The sequence below is a fragment of the Cervus elaphus genome, chromosome 9, assembly GCF_910594005.1.
Source record: "Cervus elaphus chromosome 9, mCerEla1.1, whole genome shotgun sequence".
In the NCBI taxonomy this organism is placed as follows: domain Eukaryota; kingdom Metazoa; phylum Chordata; class Mammalia; order Artiodactyla; family Cervidae; genus Cervus; species Cervus elaphus.
This window is the reverse complement of record NC_057823.1, coordinates 45,220,531-45,236,809: the sequence shown is the minus strand read 5'-3', so window position 1 is coordinate 45,236,809 and position 16,279 is coordinate 45,220,531. Positions and strand designations below refer to the sequence as shown.

At 60.9% G+C, this 16,279-nt stretch overlaps 1 protein-coding gene across 6 annotated transcripts in view; it reads left to right on the top strand.

The window, feature by feature from the left end:
- Positions 1 to 16,279, top strand: part of SBNO2 (strawberry notch homolog 2) — a 42,246-nt gene that overhangs the window by 2,889 nt on the left and 23,078 nt on the right. For 4 of the 6 annotated variants that reach the window (XM_043912654.1, XM_043912653.1, XM_043912652.1 and 1 more), the window contains exons 1-4: positions 615 to 769; positions 11,360 to 11,551; positions 14,154 to 14,227; positions 14,842 to 14,950. In XM_043912654.1, the coding sequence (XP_043768589.1) occupies positions 11,432 to 11,551; positions 14,154 to 14,227; positions 14,842 to 14,950 (303 nt within the window). In that variant the 5' untranslated portion in view covers positions 615 to 769; positions 11,360 to 11,431. Of the gene's footprint in view, positions 1 to 614; positions 770 to 11,359; positions 11,552 to 14,153; positions 14,228 to 14,841; positions 14,951 to 16,279 lie in introns of those variants that run through there. The other 2 variants (XM_043912650.1, XM_043912651.1) reach the window with 1 other exon arrangement.

Here is a 16,279-nt window from a genome sequence, read left to right as displayed (position 1 = left end):
TCTGACTTGCCAGGCCCAGCCCCTGGTGGGTCCAGAAGGCCCTAGTCACAGGAACACAGCAGGCCTGTGCCGCAGCTGAGTCCCATCCTGTGCTTGACAATGAGGCAGATCCCAGCGTTGTTTGCATGAGGCCCCTGTAAGCCCTGATGGGGAAGGAGACAGCAGGGGAGCCACTCAGGTCTCAAGGCCCCTGTCTGAGAGAATCCTGTTTTTCTCAGGATGGCCTCTGGGGCTTATCAGACCCCGTGTGCCTGGCTCCCTGTCCGGGGGCGGGTAGTCCCAGGACTCCTATTTTAGAATGGAGATAGGTTAATGAGCAGACTACTATTGGTAGGGAGGCAACCAAGAGAGAGTATGATAGGAGGACCCAGGGCCCTTTCAGATGGTTGCGAGGCCAAGGTCTGGGGTGTCTGAGAACCCCAGTGGCTGAAAGGTCAGGGTCAGAGTGCACCAGGGGAGGGCAGAGTCATGCAAAGATCTGCAGGTAGGTATGGTTTCTCATGCTGCAGAGGAGGAAACGGAGGCTCACTCGAGAATTCGAGCCCCTTCCAAAGGCAGAAGGGCCTCAAGAGGCTGGCGGGGGGGGGTCACCGAGAGAAGTCCCCGCGCCCAAACCCCGCCCACCAGAGGTCCCGCCCCCACGGCATGACCGGAAGTGCGCGAGCCCCCCCAAGATGGCGCCCGAAACCCGGAAGTGAGCGCGGCTGCGGCGAAGCTCAGAGAAACGGAGGCGCCGTGGGCTCCGCGCCCGGCCGGACCCGGGTCCGAGGTGAGGCGCGCCCGGCCCTACCCCCGGCCCGCTCCCGCCACCCCTGCCCGGCCAAGCCGCTCTACCCGGCCCGCGGAGGCCATGGCACCCCGCGGCCGCCCGCGCCCCGAGCCGGGGGTTACGGAATTCTGGGGTTCCGGGGCCGCGGGCGGGGGGAGCGCGGCGGCGTGTCCCCGCCCTCATGGGCGACCCCCTGATCCCGCCCTCCGCCGCGACCCTCCCGATCCCGTCCTTCGCCGTCAACTCTAACTCGGTCCTCCTTGGCGACCCCAGACCTTGCGCCGCTCCGTCACCCCCGCCTGACACCCGCCTTGGCATGAACCCTGAAACAGGGTGACTCCCAACCCTTTCCTCTCTTTCTCCTGGCTGATTCCCTGATCCCCCGCTATCTGGCGCTCCCTGGTGATACCCGGACTTTACTTTGGTGACCCTTGACCCCGTGCTTCTCTGTGGCTCTCCTGCACTTGGTGACCTCCTCCTGGCTGCTCCCCGGTCATTCCTTGACTCCTCTCTTCTTGTGACTCTCCAGCTCCGTGACTATAGCCCCTCCCTCTCTGGGTGACCCCTGACCTCAGGCTCCTCGCAGATTCCCACCCTTTCTCCGCAGTGACCCTTCTCCCCGGATTCCTGCTGTCCTGGCTTCTCCGCCCTGCGTTTTTATGGGTGCGATCCCATGGCCTTGGGATGGGGCCCTTGCTGGTATTAACTGAGCAGGCAGAGCATGTTGGGTTAGAGTGTCTCCTGGAGCTGGGCGCGGAGCGCTGGTGGGCAGAGGTGGCCCCTACCCCAGGGCTGCTGAGACCTGGAGCCTGTGGAGCAGTAGCCTGTGTGGATTGATGGGAAAGGTGAGGTGTCCTCCCAGCACCAGAGCACTGGTGGGGAGAGGCTGGTGTCTGGGAGCAGAGGCGTGGATAGCCAGGCAGGAGTGTCTAGCATCATGTTGTTACATTCTGGAAAGGGAGAGACAGCTGAGTGTGGGAAGTGTGTAGGTCCTGCCTGCCCTGGGCTTCCTTTCTGCCTGTCCACTGCCTGACTGGCCAGGTGTGATCCCCTCTGTTTGCACCTGGCCTGGAAGCCGTCTGGGAGGAAGCCTACTGGCAGTTGGAGGGGTGGTGAATGTTGCACCCGTGATGAGGGGGGCTGGTGTTGGACAGACTTCAGATGGGAACCTGCCTACCTTTTGCCAGGCCAGGTGACCCAACCCGGAGGCCAGTGTGGTGGGTCTGTCCCTGTAGGAAAGATTCCAGGCAAGTGGGGCTGGGCCCCCAGAGTCCAGAGGGAAGACGGGCCACCTGTCAGAGGCTGAGGTTCCAGGGAAATCTGTAGAGGTCAGGCCCACCCTTTCTCCAGACTAGACAGCCTGAGCTGGATCTGACCCTGATTTTGTGTCCCCACTTGGGGCTCTGTGTGCCTGGCTGTGGGGGGAGTTCGACAGTTACAGACGTTGCAAGCAGAGGAGTGGCTGTGTACCCCATCCTTGGGCTGAGACTTGGGCCTGCTGGGCGGCCTGGGGAGGCCACTCCCTGCCCATTTGCACCTTTTCTTCCAAAGGCCCTGTATTTTCCTAGGGGAGTCCCCAGAGGTGGATGATGGCTGCTTAGGGCTGTCTGCTTGGGCCCTGGGTGAGTGGGCCGGAGATGGGTGATCCCTGGGCACCCCTGGGCCGGGGACACCCAGGTGGGCATCGAACAGACCCTGGGGAGTCTGACGAGTGTGAGATGCTATCCCTGGGGACAGCCAACATGAGGACCTAGGGAAAGGCATTCGGGGATTTCAGAGGGCTGGAGGGCCCTTTGTTTAACTCTGTGCCTCTGAGCAGACATCTGCTCACACCTGTCTGGAGCTGGACCTGCCGTGTGTGTGTGTGTGTGTGTGTGTGTGTGTGTGTGTGTGTGTGCACACACGTGTGCGCACATTTGGGGGAGATGTCTATGCTTTGATAAGGGGGTGAGGGGCCTTGTTTCTAGGGGAGCCTGTGTGGCAGAGCGCAGAGGAGAGTGTTGGCTTTGAGGTTAGGGTGGAGCAGCATTGGCCTCAGGTGTGCAGCCCAGGGCCAGGTCTCTCCAGCTACCTGGTCACCCTGACCCTTGGTGGGGTGGGGAATGGAGGCTGGACCGCCACTGGGGACATGACCAGCCAGCTGGCCTAGCTCAATTCTAGTAAAGTCTCAGAGCACCACCCCCCCCACCCCGCCAACCAACAGGGGCTGGGCCGGAAACGCTGACCCAGCAGAGGGCTCTGGCCTCATGAGCAAGCCGGCTGGGAATAAAGAGGCGACTGTGTCCAGTCTCCAGAGGCTGCCTCCCTCCTTACAGGGCCTCCACCCCATGAAGCTTTCACAGCCGCTGGCGGGGGCGGGGTCTGCCTGTTCCTCATGTGGGGTCAGGTCATGGAGAAGTGGGGGCACCTAGAGGCTGACACGAAGAGTGGGGACACCAGCCGCCTGGGCAGCCACACAGGTCCAGGGGGCGTGTGTGCATCTGCCCACGTATGTGCCAGTGTGTGTCTGTGACACACACATGTGCAGCAGTGCACGTACGTGCTGGAGTGTGCATGTGTCATGTGTGAGTGCTGCATGCACACGTGTGCGTGGTGTTGCCTGTGTGCATACATGTGAGAGTGCATGCATGTGTGCCTTGCGTACGTGCAATCCGTCAGTGGGCCAGCTTGGAGCATCTCCAGCCACTTTTCTGCAGCCAAGGGCCGCCTGGTCAGGCGCGGGGAGGGCCGGCTGCAGCCAGCCGCCTGGGGTGGCCAGGAGCGAGGTCACTCAGGCCCAAGCCTGGCCAGCCCTGCTCACCCACCATCTCCCCGTCTGCCCAGCCCAGATACGGCCTGGTGTCTGTGGGCCCCTATTCCCCCTGGAACTGCCCTGTCCCCTGCTGCTGGCAGGTCAGTCCCCCATGGGCCAGCTGAGCGGGGCTGGGACAAAGCCAACTTTCTGCATCTTCCTGCCATGGTGACAGCTGCCATCCTCCCTTGCTGGGGGGTGTGGCTGCCTTGTCCTCAAGTGGATGACTCGGGTGAGGGCGATTTCTGATGCTCTAGGCTAGCCCGGGTACCCACTGCTAAAACCTGTCATTTATTTATGATGATGTGGACCCTGAGAACTTGATGCTCAGTGAGGGAAGCAGACACAGAAGGACACACAGGGTGTGATTCCACTGGTGGGAAATGTGCAGAATAGGCAGATCCACAGACACAGATAGTGGTTCCTGTTTGTCAGGGGCTGGGGAGGGCATGGGGGAGACTACTGATGGGAGTGAGCTTTCCTTTTGGGGGTGATGGAATGTTCTGGAATTAGATGGAGGTGGTGGTTGCACAAGTCTGTGGATGTATTGAAGGCCACTGTGCTGTTCACTTTAGATGGATGAAGTGCATGGCATGTGAATTGTGTCTCCATAAAACAGAAAAGTGGTTAAAAAAAGAGACAAAAAGAGACAGCAGGGCCTGGCCTGGCGTGAGGGGGTGTTGGCCCATGAAGACGGCAGAGGAGGTGCTGTCTCCCTGTTTTATGGAGGGTGAACAAGGCTCCCCTGGGAGCTCCCCAAGCCCCAGCTCTGCCCTGACAACTGCCGACAGGAAGTGGGCTTGTGGGGAGGCAGGCTCCTGGTGCAGGGGTGCCTGGGCCGGGTGTGGGCAGTAGGAGGCCCAGGAACCCCTCTCTGAAGCCTGGCCCTGTGGGAGGAGGCACCCTGGTAGCTGTAGCTGGTAGTGCCCTGACCCTCCTGTAGGCTCCCGGTTGGCTGGGATACCCAGCACGTTTCCGCCTCCCCCCCCCCATTACAGTGACTCCTCTCCCGTCAGCCCTACACTCCCCCTGTGCTGCCCACGGGGCAGAAGGCGCATCCATGGCCAGCTATGCTGGGACACTTCCGGGAAGGCGTTGAACTTGGCCCCTGCAGGGGGGGTGGGGTGGGGTGGGGGAGCAGTGGTCACCCAGCACCTCCCTGGGTCCTCAGGCACCCCTTCCGTGCCAGGTGCTGCCCAGCCTCCCCTGGGCCCCAGAGAGGGGCAGGTGCCTCCAGCCTGGCCTCCGTCCCCAAGTGAAACTGAAAGTGGCCTCTCCGGCCTTCCTGCCGGGCCACGTCCCGGAAGGCTGGAGCCTGGCATTTCCCGGGAGTCGGGGTGGGCGGGAGTCACTGCAGCCTGGGGTCAGAGGCTGACCCAGGAAGTGGGGATGAAGTGGGGAGGAGTAGTATTGCAGGGCAGGGAGCCTATGTGGCTCTGAGTCAGACTGGGATGGGGTGAGAGTCCTGCTCAGAGATGCCCAGAGCCACCAGGAGCCAGGGCCCCCCTGGAGGTGAGGTGCAGTGAGGGAAGGCTGATCCAGGAGCTGTGACAGTGGGGGCGGGGGTGGGTGGACAAGCCTGAGCACTCCGCCCCTGAGCCCTCTCCTATTCTGAACATTCGGGTGTGTCCTCAAAGATCAGCGCCACCAGGGCCACTCTTCCCCAGCTTGGGGGTGTGGCTCCAGCCTGGAAGCTGCAAAGGGGGCAAGAGACCCCTCCCTACCACCCACCCATAGCCCTGTGGGGGCCCTTCTGCTGTCGCTTGGGGTATGTCAGCTGACCGGGGATTTGAGGGGGGTTTCATCAGATTTGGGAGCTCAGCCTGTTGTCTGGGGGGCAGGACTCAGAGTGCACCCCCAGGTGGGCGTCGGGGGCTATCCAGGACACCCTTAGGGGTGGGTGATCTTCACCATGAGAACCTGGAGGAAGGCGCCCCATGCTGGCTCAGAATTGGAGTGCTGCTGCCCCCACCAGATCCAGACCTGCCACTCGACTTGCAGGACCTGCCCATCTAGACGCCCCAGCACATTCCTGCACTTGGGGGGGGGGAAAGGCCCTGCTAGCCTGCAGCTCCTCTGTGGCCCTGAAGAGGCTGCCCCATGAGGGGCCACTGGGGGCTTCACCACCTCCAGGCACCTCTGGGGTGTTACCGTGCGTAGCCCTACCACCCACCTGTTCGCTCATGGGCTGTGTCCTAGCTGTGTTCTGGGGTCAGCTCAGTAAGGGCCCCGGAGATGCCCCTGTCCTGATCCTGGGACCTGCAGACGTGTCCCTTCACATACAAAGGGATTTCTCAGGTGGGATTAAACTAGAGACCCTGAAATGGGGTGACCCTGGGTCCCCAGGGCCCCAGCATCATCACGGGGTCCTCATGAGCCGAGGACTCTCTCCAATGAGGCCAGAAGGGATGGAGGGTCAGAGCCCAGGGGCGTCAGTGCGCTGCGACTGTGGCTGCTCTAACCACGGGGCAGCCCTGCGGAGAGCTCTGCCCTGCTGGTGGTGTCAGCGCTGTGCCAACCCTGGGAGACCCAGAGCCAAGGGCTGGCGAGCTTGCTTGGACATCTGACCTGCAGGCCTGGGGGAGGGTTTGAGTTTGTGGATGCTCATCTGCACAGGAAAAGCAGACACAAGCCTGTCAGTGGGTCTTGGGGCCCCTGCTGCTGCGACTTAGGAGTGTCTGCCCTCTTCCCAGCACAGGCCCTTCCTCCTGCGGCACAGGGGTGCCCTTTGGCTTGGGCAAAGGTCTCTTGTGATGTTCTTGGCACCAGGCTGGACCATAGGAACCCAAGGAGGGCGCTGGCCAGTCTGATTACTCGCCCAGGCCTAGTGTGATCTAGCCATGGGGAGCACCCTCCACTGTCCATCTCTGGACTCTCCAAGGAGCTGGGCAGAGGGACCTGGTGTGCCAGCTGGCCTGAGACTCTTGTCATCAAGCAGCAAGCGTCAGGAGGAACAGACTCTTCTCCCTGCCAACTCTGGACATCAGTGTCCAAGGACTAGGATGTCAGGCCTGCGGGATCCAGCTTAATGTCCACTCAGGGGAGGAAGATCTGGGGGTCAGAGGAGACCACAAGCTCAGTGTATCTAAAGCCTTTTCAAGACCACGAATAAACACGAGCCCTGAGCAGGCACTTCCCAGAAGAGGAACCGTGCATGCATGTGCCCTGTCTTCATGGGCAGCCACTCCATACCCGTCCACATGGATGCAGGTTGGAAGGTCCATCAGCTGCAAGGGGAGGCCAGCTGGAGCACCATCCTTTGGGCTCTCTCCTGATAAGGCTGGACTGCACCTGAGAGTGGGGACCAGGGATCAGGGCCCCGAGACCTAGGCTCAGCGTTTCCAGCTGTGACTAAAGAAGCTCCTTGTCCTCATTTCCTTCCCTTCTGGGCCATTGACTGGGTATGAAGGGCTCCATGCCCCTAAGCTGTGTCCTTGGAGCTGGTGGGGGTGCTGACTGGCCTCCCAAGGGCTGTGAGACTCTGGCAGGTCCTTATAGATTCAAGGTGGCTCTCTAGGTGTAGGAGCTGCTTTGAGAAGCACCTGGCCCGCAGTCGGCCCTCAAGGTACCCTGGGCCAGTGGTTCTGTGCCTGCTAGCGGACAGGTCTGCGGGCGCAGACACAGCTAGTGCAGGTGACTCTGAATTGGTGCCCACAGGACTCAGCCTTGGGGTCTCCTCTTCTGCATAAACGTTCATCTCCGCAAACATCACTCCGTCACCTGGGTCTGGGGTTGGTTCTCCTCCAGCTAGGGTTTGTCTTTGCCTTCCATCTGAACGTCCCTGGGCGGCTGTAACAGCTGACCACGGGCTCAGCTTAAACCACAGGGATTTACTCTCCCAGTTCTGGAGACCAGCTGTCTGAGATCCAGGTGCAGCGGGGCGGTGCTTCCTCCACCCACTCCAGGAGAGGGTCCTTCCTTCCTCTCCCAGTTCCTGGTGTGGCCCACAGTCCTTGGTGTCCTGGCCTTGTGGGCACAGCACCCCTGTCTCTGCCTTGTTGCCACACGGCCACTTCCAGGATCTCTGTGTCCAGATTTCCCTCTTGTAAAGACACACGCCCCACCACCCCATCTTAACTCCTTTTGCCTGTGAAGAGCCTGCTTCTAAGTGAGGGCCTGTTCCTGGTGGACCTGAGCTTGGGGGTCACCCCTCTCTCCAGCAGGCCTCACCTGTCCCATCACTTCCGCCCACACACACCCTGGGCCCTCCTCCATAGCCCTGGACCCCCCTCGCTCACCAGCTGGCCCTGTGTCCCCATGTGTCCCACCTGAGTACATGGCCTGGTCAGTCAGTGAGGAGGGGGCCCTGAGGCTTCCATTGGGACCCACCCCCTCCCTTTTTGGCCCACCCACGGAGGTGGCTGTGCCCTTCCAGGAGTCCTGACAGAGTAAGCTGTGCCAGCCAGCCCCGATGGGACCTCAAGGCCTGGTCAGTGCCCCCAGGACAGAGCTCCTTCCCCTTGCCTGACCTTCCCTGCCCCTCTGCCCCTCCGCCTGCAGCACATCCTGACCTGGCTGGACCCCTCTATCAGGAGTAGAGGAGACTCTGCGGGTACCCCTGCTGGGGACAGACCCTAGGCTGTCTGACCAGTAGGGCAAGAAGAGGCCTCCCCACCCCAGCCCTCCCCCAGACATCCCAGACCTGGCCCCGTGATTCCACCTAGGCCACTGCCCCCCCCAGCCCCCCACTCATTCCCCCATCCCAGATCCCAGGGCCAATGCTCAGAGTCTAGCCGAGGGGTGGCCAGAGGGACTGCTGGCCTATGGCCTGGGGGAGACTGGCAGGTCCCTGATGCCTGGAGAGGAGGTTCCTGGGGGACCTGGTAACATGTGACCACCGGAGCCCAGGCACCACCAGGCAGGGGTCCGGGTGGCTGGTTCCGAGGGTGCCTGGGGGGCTGAGCCCTTAGTGAGCATCAAATGGCCCACCCTGGGGGCACTGGCCCTGCACTGAGGTCTGGCCAGGGCACTGAGGTGAAGTGGGCTCAGCCAAGAAGCAGGGGTGGCCATGGTCACACACCAGCTGGGTGCATCCCGGGGATCAGGCTGCCCCAGATCTGGCCTCTTCCTACATTCCACCTCCTGCCCCGCCATCGTCCTGTCCAGGCCACCAATTCCTTGATCTTTCTGTTGTACAATGACTCATTTGAAATGTGATCTCAAAAGGAAATCCTGCAACTCAAAGCTGGGTGAAGTGCGGGCCCCTCCCCAAGAGCACCTCGCGAGCACCCCTGCAGCACGTGCCATGGGGCTCACGTCTCAACAAACATATGCTGTGGCCTGGCTTCCTTCATACCCGGGGAGTGCAGCCTCTGAAGCTTGGGAGCTGATGATGCTGTCCTGACCCCAGGGAGGTGGGCAGATTGGGGCCGCTCAGCAGAGGTCAGAAAGTGAGGGGATGGGAGGACTGTGTTTGAGGGTGCAACGGGGTGAAGTGGGCTGAAGTTGGTGGTGGGGCCCGGAGATGACCTTGGGTCTGGGCATCCAAGGATGGCGACGCTGTAGGGGTGGCCTCTGGGAGTGTGGGGATGGTGGTGGGCACAGTGTCAGCCCCACCCCAGCCTCTGACAACCAGGAACCCACTCTCTGTGTCTGTGGATCGTCCTGTTCTGGACGTTTCTCGTTAGTAGAATCACACCCTTGTGTCCTTCTGTGTCCGCTCCTCTCACTGAGCATCGTGTTCTCAGGGTCCATCCGCGTGGTAGTGAGTGTCAGGGCTTCACTCTTTTTTGTGGTTGAGGGATGCTTCCAGGTGTGGAGGGACACGTATGTTGATCCATCATCCACTTGGGGACACTCGGGCTGTTTGCACCCTTTGGGTGTTGTGGATGTGAGTGTTCAGGTTGCTCTGTGGGCGTGTCTCCGTTCTCCTGGGTAGACACGTGGGAGCAGGACTGCTGGCTCCAAGGTTACTGTGTAGCCGGGTGAGGTTCTGCCAACCCCCAGGTGGCACCATGTCCCCTCCCCCCATTTGGGTTCACGATCCCCAGTGGCCCTGTTGACTCGCAGCCCCGTTGCTCCCCTCCCCACAACCCCCCCAGGTCTAGGTCTGAATGCTCTGCTTGGTCAGAGAAGACTTCTGGGGTCCCCAGGGCATGCCCCCCTCGTGTCTTGGTAGGACAGGACAGACAGGTCCCATCACAGGAACCCCCCCCTCTAGTCATGACTTCCCCATGGAGCCTAGAGAGCCTTCACCACGGGGACAACTTCTTCCTCTGGAAGGACATGATGCCCTGGGTTGCAGTGTGGGGCCTGAGCCTGCGGGGCCAGACACTCAGAACGGGTGCCATACAGGCCTGGCCTGCTGCCAGTGGGGGTCCCTGGGGCTCCATGCACCCCAAGGACAGCCCAGGGGTCCCCCTCCTGTGCCGTTCGGCAGTGGTCTCTGGATGGTGCTTCCCAAGGGAGCAGCCCCAGCCTCTGTAGGTGTGGAGCTGAGAAGAGCCTGGGAGTGAGTATAGGATCAGCCCCACATAGACCTGTTGAGGAGTCTCTTGAATCAAGGAGCTTGAATTGACGGTTTCTGTGATGGCTGTGGTCACTTGAGTGGCTTGGGGTCTTGGAGGCTCCGGGCTCCGTGGAGTTCCTGACGAACCTTATGCCCAAACAGCCCATTCTCCTGATGATCAGACTGAGGCTTACAGAGCTCTGGGCCCCGAATCTTTGGAGATTATCCAACCCTTAGACATGGAGCTGGGTTTGACCATCCGCTTGACCGAGGCCACGGGTCCCAGAGCAGCCATGTGTTCCTCCTGGTGCCGCCAGGTCCTGCTGGGAGCCGGGAGACTGGCATCCTGCCAGCCTCTCTAGCCGAGGCGGGGCGGCCCAGCCCCCACAGGCTTCCTGAAGGGCTGGACGCGACCCCTGTCCCTCTGGACCTCGGGTGAGGCACTCACGGGCAGCGAGTGGGTGCAGGAGGCTCTCCCCGCCCCCCGCGGGATTGCACAAGACTCTGTGTGGCAGAGATTACTGGAAGTCCTGAGGATTTCTTCACTCAGGGCTTGGCTGGGAGTGGCAGCTGCCTCCCCTTCCTGCCTCTCTGGGTGATTAACGTCCCGAGGCCTTGTCCTGAGGGGCGTTCAGTCAGCCTGGGGTCCCCACCCTCCATTGGTGATGTGGCCTGCAGTATGTTGGTCCTACCCAGACCATGGGCGGGTGGGCATGGCGGGGTGGGGAGATCACATGGGACTGGGTTGTCCCCTGTGCATTCCCTAGCTGGGTGTCTGCCCTCCTTGTCAGTGGGACCCTATGTGATCCTACCTAGCCCCACCCAGGTCTGGGGGCTCCTCCTGGCTCAGCCCAGCTGCCCAGAGAGCCTCGGCACACTTGACCTGGCTGCAGTAGGATGGGGCTCCCGTGGCCCTGCGGCCCCTCCAGCTCAGAGCTACCAGTTGGCTAAACCTCTTCTCTTCCAGACGCTAGTCACAGATCTGGGGGTGTGTCCCTGTGGTTCACACTAGGCTCCCAGGGCTCAAGGTTCCCTTTATGGGTGGCGGGAGCGGCCCTGGAGCCCACAGGATTCAGGGGCCTGAGAACAAGGGTGGGAGTGCAGCGGGGCCCCCACCCCCAAAGGGCTGCCCTCTTCCTGGAGGTCTCGGCCATTTGCCTAGGAGGGAGTGACGGGGCAGCTGATGGATCCCTCAGCACAGCCCCTGCGTGGGTGGGGTAGTCAGGTGAGCTGGGGTCATCTGAGGGTTCCCCTAGGGATCCTGCCGCCCCCAGCCCACTGTCACCAGAGGCACCCTTCCCCACCCTTTGGGGTTGGAAGGCAACCTTGGGACGTGCCTGTCTTTCCCCAGGTCATGATGCCGCCACCGCGGAGCAAGAAGCCCAGATAGCTGCCCCTGCAGCCTGGCTCCTGGAGCCCCCTGATGCTGGCAGTGGGGCCCGCCATGGACGGGGAGCTCCCTCCGCACGAGCCCCCGCCAGCTGGCAGCGTCCTGTACAGCCCACCGCCCCTGCAGACCCCACTGTGTGGGCCCAGCGTCCAGGTGAGCCCCAGCCCCGGGTGTGTGGGGAGGACCCTTTGGGGGTCATGTGCCACCCCCGAGTCCCTCACACGTTTGCTGTAAGGTTTCTGATGCCAGGACCTCGGCTGGCCCTTGGGAACGTTTGGCCTGGGTGACTGCCCCCACCCATGAGACGTCAATAGCTGGGACTGCCGGCCAGTCACACTCATCCACTCTGCTGCAGCACTTTTTTCTCCTTATTTTTCAAGACTTTTATTTCTGAAGCATTTTTAGGTTTATGGGAAAACTGCACAGAAGGTTCCCGTACAACCCTCCCTGCTCCCCTCCGCTCCGTTTGTGTCTCAGGGTCCGCAGGGTGCTGAGCCCAGGAGCCGGTGCCCATCAGCATCACTGTCTGAGGACCGTAGTGACATTTGGTTCATTTTTATTGCTAGGTGTTCTGTGGGTTTTGACTGATGTCAGGTGACCCGTATCCACTGGTCAGCATTACAGAGCAGTGTCACCACCCTAAACCCCCCTGCCCCCATCCATCCTTCTCTCTCCAGAGTCTCACCTTTTTCAGAATGTTCTAGGGTGGACAGTAGGAGACTGTATACTTTTCAGACCAGCTTCTTCCCTTTAATGATGTGTGTGCAGGGCTCTCTTGAGTCTTTCCATGGCTTCACAGCCCATTTCTTTCCATCACCTGCATGTCCCACGGTTGGTTTATGCTTCCACCTGCCGAGGGACAGCTCACTTGCATCTGAGCTCTGACGGCTGTAGTAAAGAACCGCAAGTGATGGGATGACTGGGGTGCCGGGCCTCCTCATATCACAGAGGGTATGGAGGCCTTGAACTGAGAAGGGTCCAGCATACTCCAGCGAGTCCGGCCTGCCTGGAGCAGAACAGGGCTCCTTCCCTGCAGAAAAGAAAAGAACCTGAATGTCTTGGTGGGGAGACTTGAGCTGCTCGGCAGGGGGAGCAAGTGGGATGTGGGCTGCATGGGCGCAGCAGCAGCAGCAGCAGGTACACTCGGGCATGTCCTTCCCCGACACCTGCTGGGATGGGAGGGAAAGGCCGGTGGGGAGAGAGCGAGGATCCAGCTTGGGGTTCAGAGAGGCCGGGCACTAGGCCTCTGGAGCAAGGCAGAGTTCCAGGTCAAGGGCCCAGAGCTGTGAGGACGCATCCCAGACTTCCAAGTGTAGCATCAGACGGGGCTGTAGGTCGTGCACAAACCCAGGACCCACCCCTTGCCCATGAGGCACCCTGACACGGCAGAGCCCAGCACCAGGTCAAGTCGAGCAGGCCTTGCTATTTGGTGGGGAGGGAGTGAAAGCAGATCCAGCTGAAGACCCCCCACAGCCTCAGGCCAGGCTTCCCCCCAGGCACACCTGTGCCCATCCAGCTATGCCCAGAGGGGCCCTGCCCTCCTCGGCCCCGCCTCTCTCCAAGCCTCCTCCCACCCATGCCTTCTCTGACTTGTGGCATGAGGTGTGTTCCTTCCTCACATGCCATGTCTCTCCGTTTCGTGGGCTTGGAGCCTGCGCCTGTCATTCTTAATAACCCTTCAGGATTCCTCCTCCTCAGCGTCCCATCATCTGCTTAATTATTTCCCCGTTGTTGGGCCTTTGGAGCGACTCTAGTTTTCTGCCGCTATAAATAGTGCCACTGTGTTTTCCCCCTGCTCCTGGATGAGTCCCTAGGGATGTGCTTCTGGAATAGAATTCCTGGGTCAGAGCGAGCCCCAGCTCGGGCAGGTTTGCAGACGATGGAGCTCTTGTGCAGGGAGTAGGCTCCTGCCATGTCCCATGGTGGTGACCCAGGAAGCTGGCCATGGGCCAGGAGGTGAGCTCTGCAGGGACAGCACCTGTGGACAGCAGAGGCTGAGATACTGGAATCTGGGGGAGGATGTTTGGGCCAAGATGGGGACCTGAGTACGGGGAGGTGCGGCGTGGGAGCTGAGCTTCGCTCTGGGCAGTCAGAGCCCACAAAGCAGGTTCTTGGGCTTTGGGACAGGACAGAACCTGTCCCTCGGGCCACTGAACATGGGGGTGGTCCCTCAGGCCACACTGGGACTGGCCCACAGTATTGACACTAAGAGCTATCATTTCTTTATCTGAAATTCCAATTTCACTGGCCAGGTTTCACTGGCCATTCTGTATCTTATCTGGCAGTTCTGTATTATCTGCTGCACGCCTGAGCAGGAATGTCATCTCCTTCATCAGTTTACATGAGGCCTGGGAAGCTCCTGGCTAATCTCCCAGGACCTTCTCCTCCCCAGGGGAGGGCCAGCCTCTTTGTCTTCAGGCAGGCTAGCCTGCATAGGGACCCATCTTGGGACCAGTCAGGTCCCCCAGGCCTGCCGTCTGAAGGCGGTGTCACTCCCACTGGCTACAGGTATAAAATCCCAGGGAAGGCTCTAACTGGTTGGTTGGGGTCATGTGCCCCTTCTCTGAGCCAGTCACATTCTATGGACCTTCCCGTTCACCCTGGCCCTCTGGGGAAACGGAGGCACATGAACCTGCTGGGAGGCCCTTGGTGGGGGCAGGGCTCAGTGCCCTCTGGACCCTGCCCCAGGGCAGTGGGGGGGACTAGGGACCCTGCCCCACCACCCCCTGCCCTGATGCCCACTGCTTTGTCATAGGACACCATGCTGCACTACCCCTGGTGGAACAGCTTCTCGCCCACGACATACCCAGCCTTCTCCAGCGAAAGCCAGTAAGTGTCCAGCTCCCAGGGCCCTTCTGGGGGGCCCTCACCCACAGGGGCTTCACTTTGCCTCTCCATCCCACAGTTGGGGCTAAATGGAACCAGAGCTCTCAGTCGGGGAGTGGGGCTTCAGTGTCCGATAATCAGGAGAGTTGAGACCCAACCCTAGACTGACCTGCTGTGATCTGCCTTAATGAGAACCCTCCAGGGAGACAAGCAGCAGTAGTGGGACAAGGGGGCCAGGGAGGGCCCCACTGTGGGGACATCACGTGGGCAGTGAGAAACTATGGGGCTGAAAGGAGCCTGGAGGGCAACTTCATGAAGGGCATTGGCAAGCTGGGATTTGAAGGATAAATAGGAATTTGCCGGGTGGGGAGCAGGCCTGGAATCCGGCCAAGGAATGGCCCATGCAAAGGGCATGAAAAGAACATGCAGCCAGAGCCTCAAGGTTTTTCTGGGGTTCCATGTCTGGGGTTGTGGGCATGTGGGCCCTTCCTAAGCAGAATTTCTGAGGTGACAGAATTGTTCCTGCAGGCTGGTGACCCCCACTTCTGTCCTGCATGTGGGGTGGGTGGGCAGAGTTCCACCACACCTACCGGCTCAGCTTCCTTTTCCTCCTGCAGCCAGTTCATGAATTCCTCCTTCATCATGGGCCAGCCCTGCATGGACACCAGCTATGGCCCTGCGGCCACCGCCCCCAGCTTCCCACCAAAGAGCAGTGATTTTCCTCAGGTAGGAGACCTTGGCTGGGCTGCGCACCTCTTGGAGGTGTTAGTACCTGCGGACGGGGCTTGTTTGGGGGGATAGCCGGTATAACTTTTCCATAGCAGGGGCGCTGGGTCAGAGGTCATGTCACTGAGACTAGGGGCCCATCCGCTGTCACTCCCACCTGCGTGTGGGTCACAGGCCACATCACAAGTGCTTTGCCCATACCTGTGCTTTCTCCATTCGGGCACTTTCGTGGGTCCACAATCCCCATGCCTCGTCCAGGGGGTTCACAGCGGGTGCCGCGCTTCCCTCCACTCAGCAGCCCTTGATCGAGAGCTGCAGAGAGGTCTGTGGGAAGAAGCCCAGTGCCATCCTGGAGGGGGCCTTAGTGCCAGGGTGACCTCCACCTGGGGGCAGGAAGTAGGCGCAACAGGGGCTGTGTGGTGCTGAGTCTCCCTTGGAAGTTTGGAATCCTCGGCCCCAAGAGCTTCCTGTGTCTGGACAGACTCAGCACACAGTCTGGGGACCATCCAGTGGACCAGCTGGGGTGGGGGTGTCAGGTGCTCAGGTTTCCTTCCGTAAAGTGGGAGCTCGTGGGCCCCACCAGGTGACAGGCTGAGGAAGGCCATGGCACACACAGGCCAGTGCAGGCCCACTGGACTCGCATGGACCCAGGCCAAGGTCCTTTTGATTGGTCTTCACCCACCGGAGGCAGCAGGACTGGCAAGAGAGCTAGACGGGGTGGTGGGGGTGTGTGCTGCAGTGACTGCATCCCCCCAAGTCTGCATCCTCCTGGGACCTCAGGATGAGAACCTACTTGGCTGTCGGGACTTTGTGGGTCAGTTAGTAAAGACAGAGCTGAGGTCATCCTGGTTAGAGTGGCCCTAACCTTGCCAGAAGTCCCTGTAGAGACACAGCGTGGGGAGGCATGTGATGAGGGAGGCAGAAGCTGGGCAGTGGGGAGGCAGGGAGATCCCAGAGCCTGGAGGCGTTGCCCCCATGCCATGCCCTGGACGTCTGCCCTAAATGCGAGATATGTCTGTCATTTGAGCTGCCCCATCAGTGACCTTTATGGTTGCCCAGGAGGTGACATGCTGGTTTTGTGGCCCGGGGAGCAGAGCCTGCCCCTGGGAACCCCTGAGACCCCCCAGGGCAAGGATATTGGAGTGGGGACAGGAGGTCCGTAGATCTAGCCTCCCAGAATCTATAGAAGGCTTTGCGGTTTCTACTGCTGGCCTCTGGTCCATGAGGACACCATTGACCACCAGGAGAGGAAGGTTGGTGGGTTCACACTCCTAGGGCATCTGCCGTGGCCCCTCGTCTCTGGGCATTGGCTCGCCGTGGGCTGGCAGC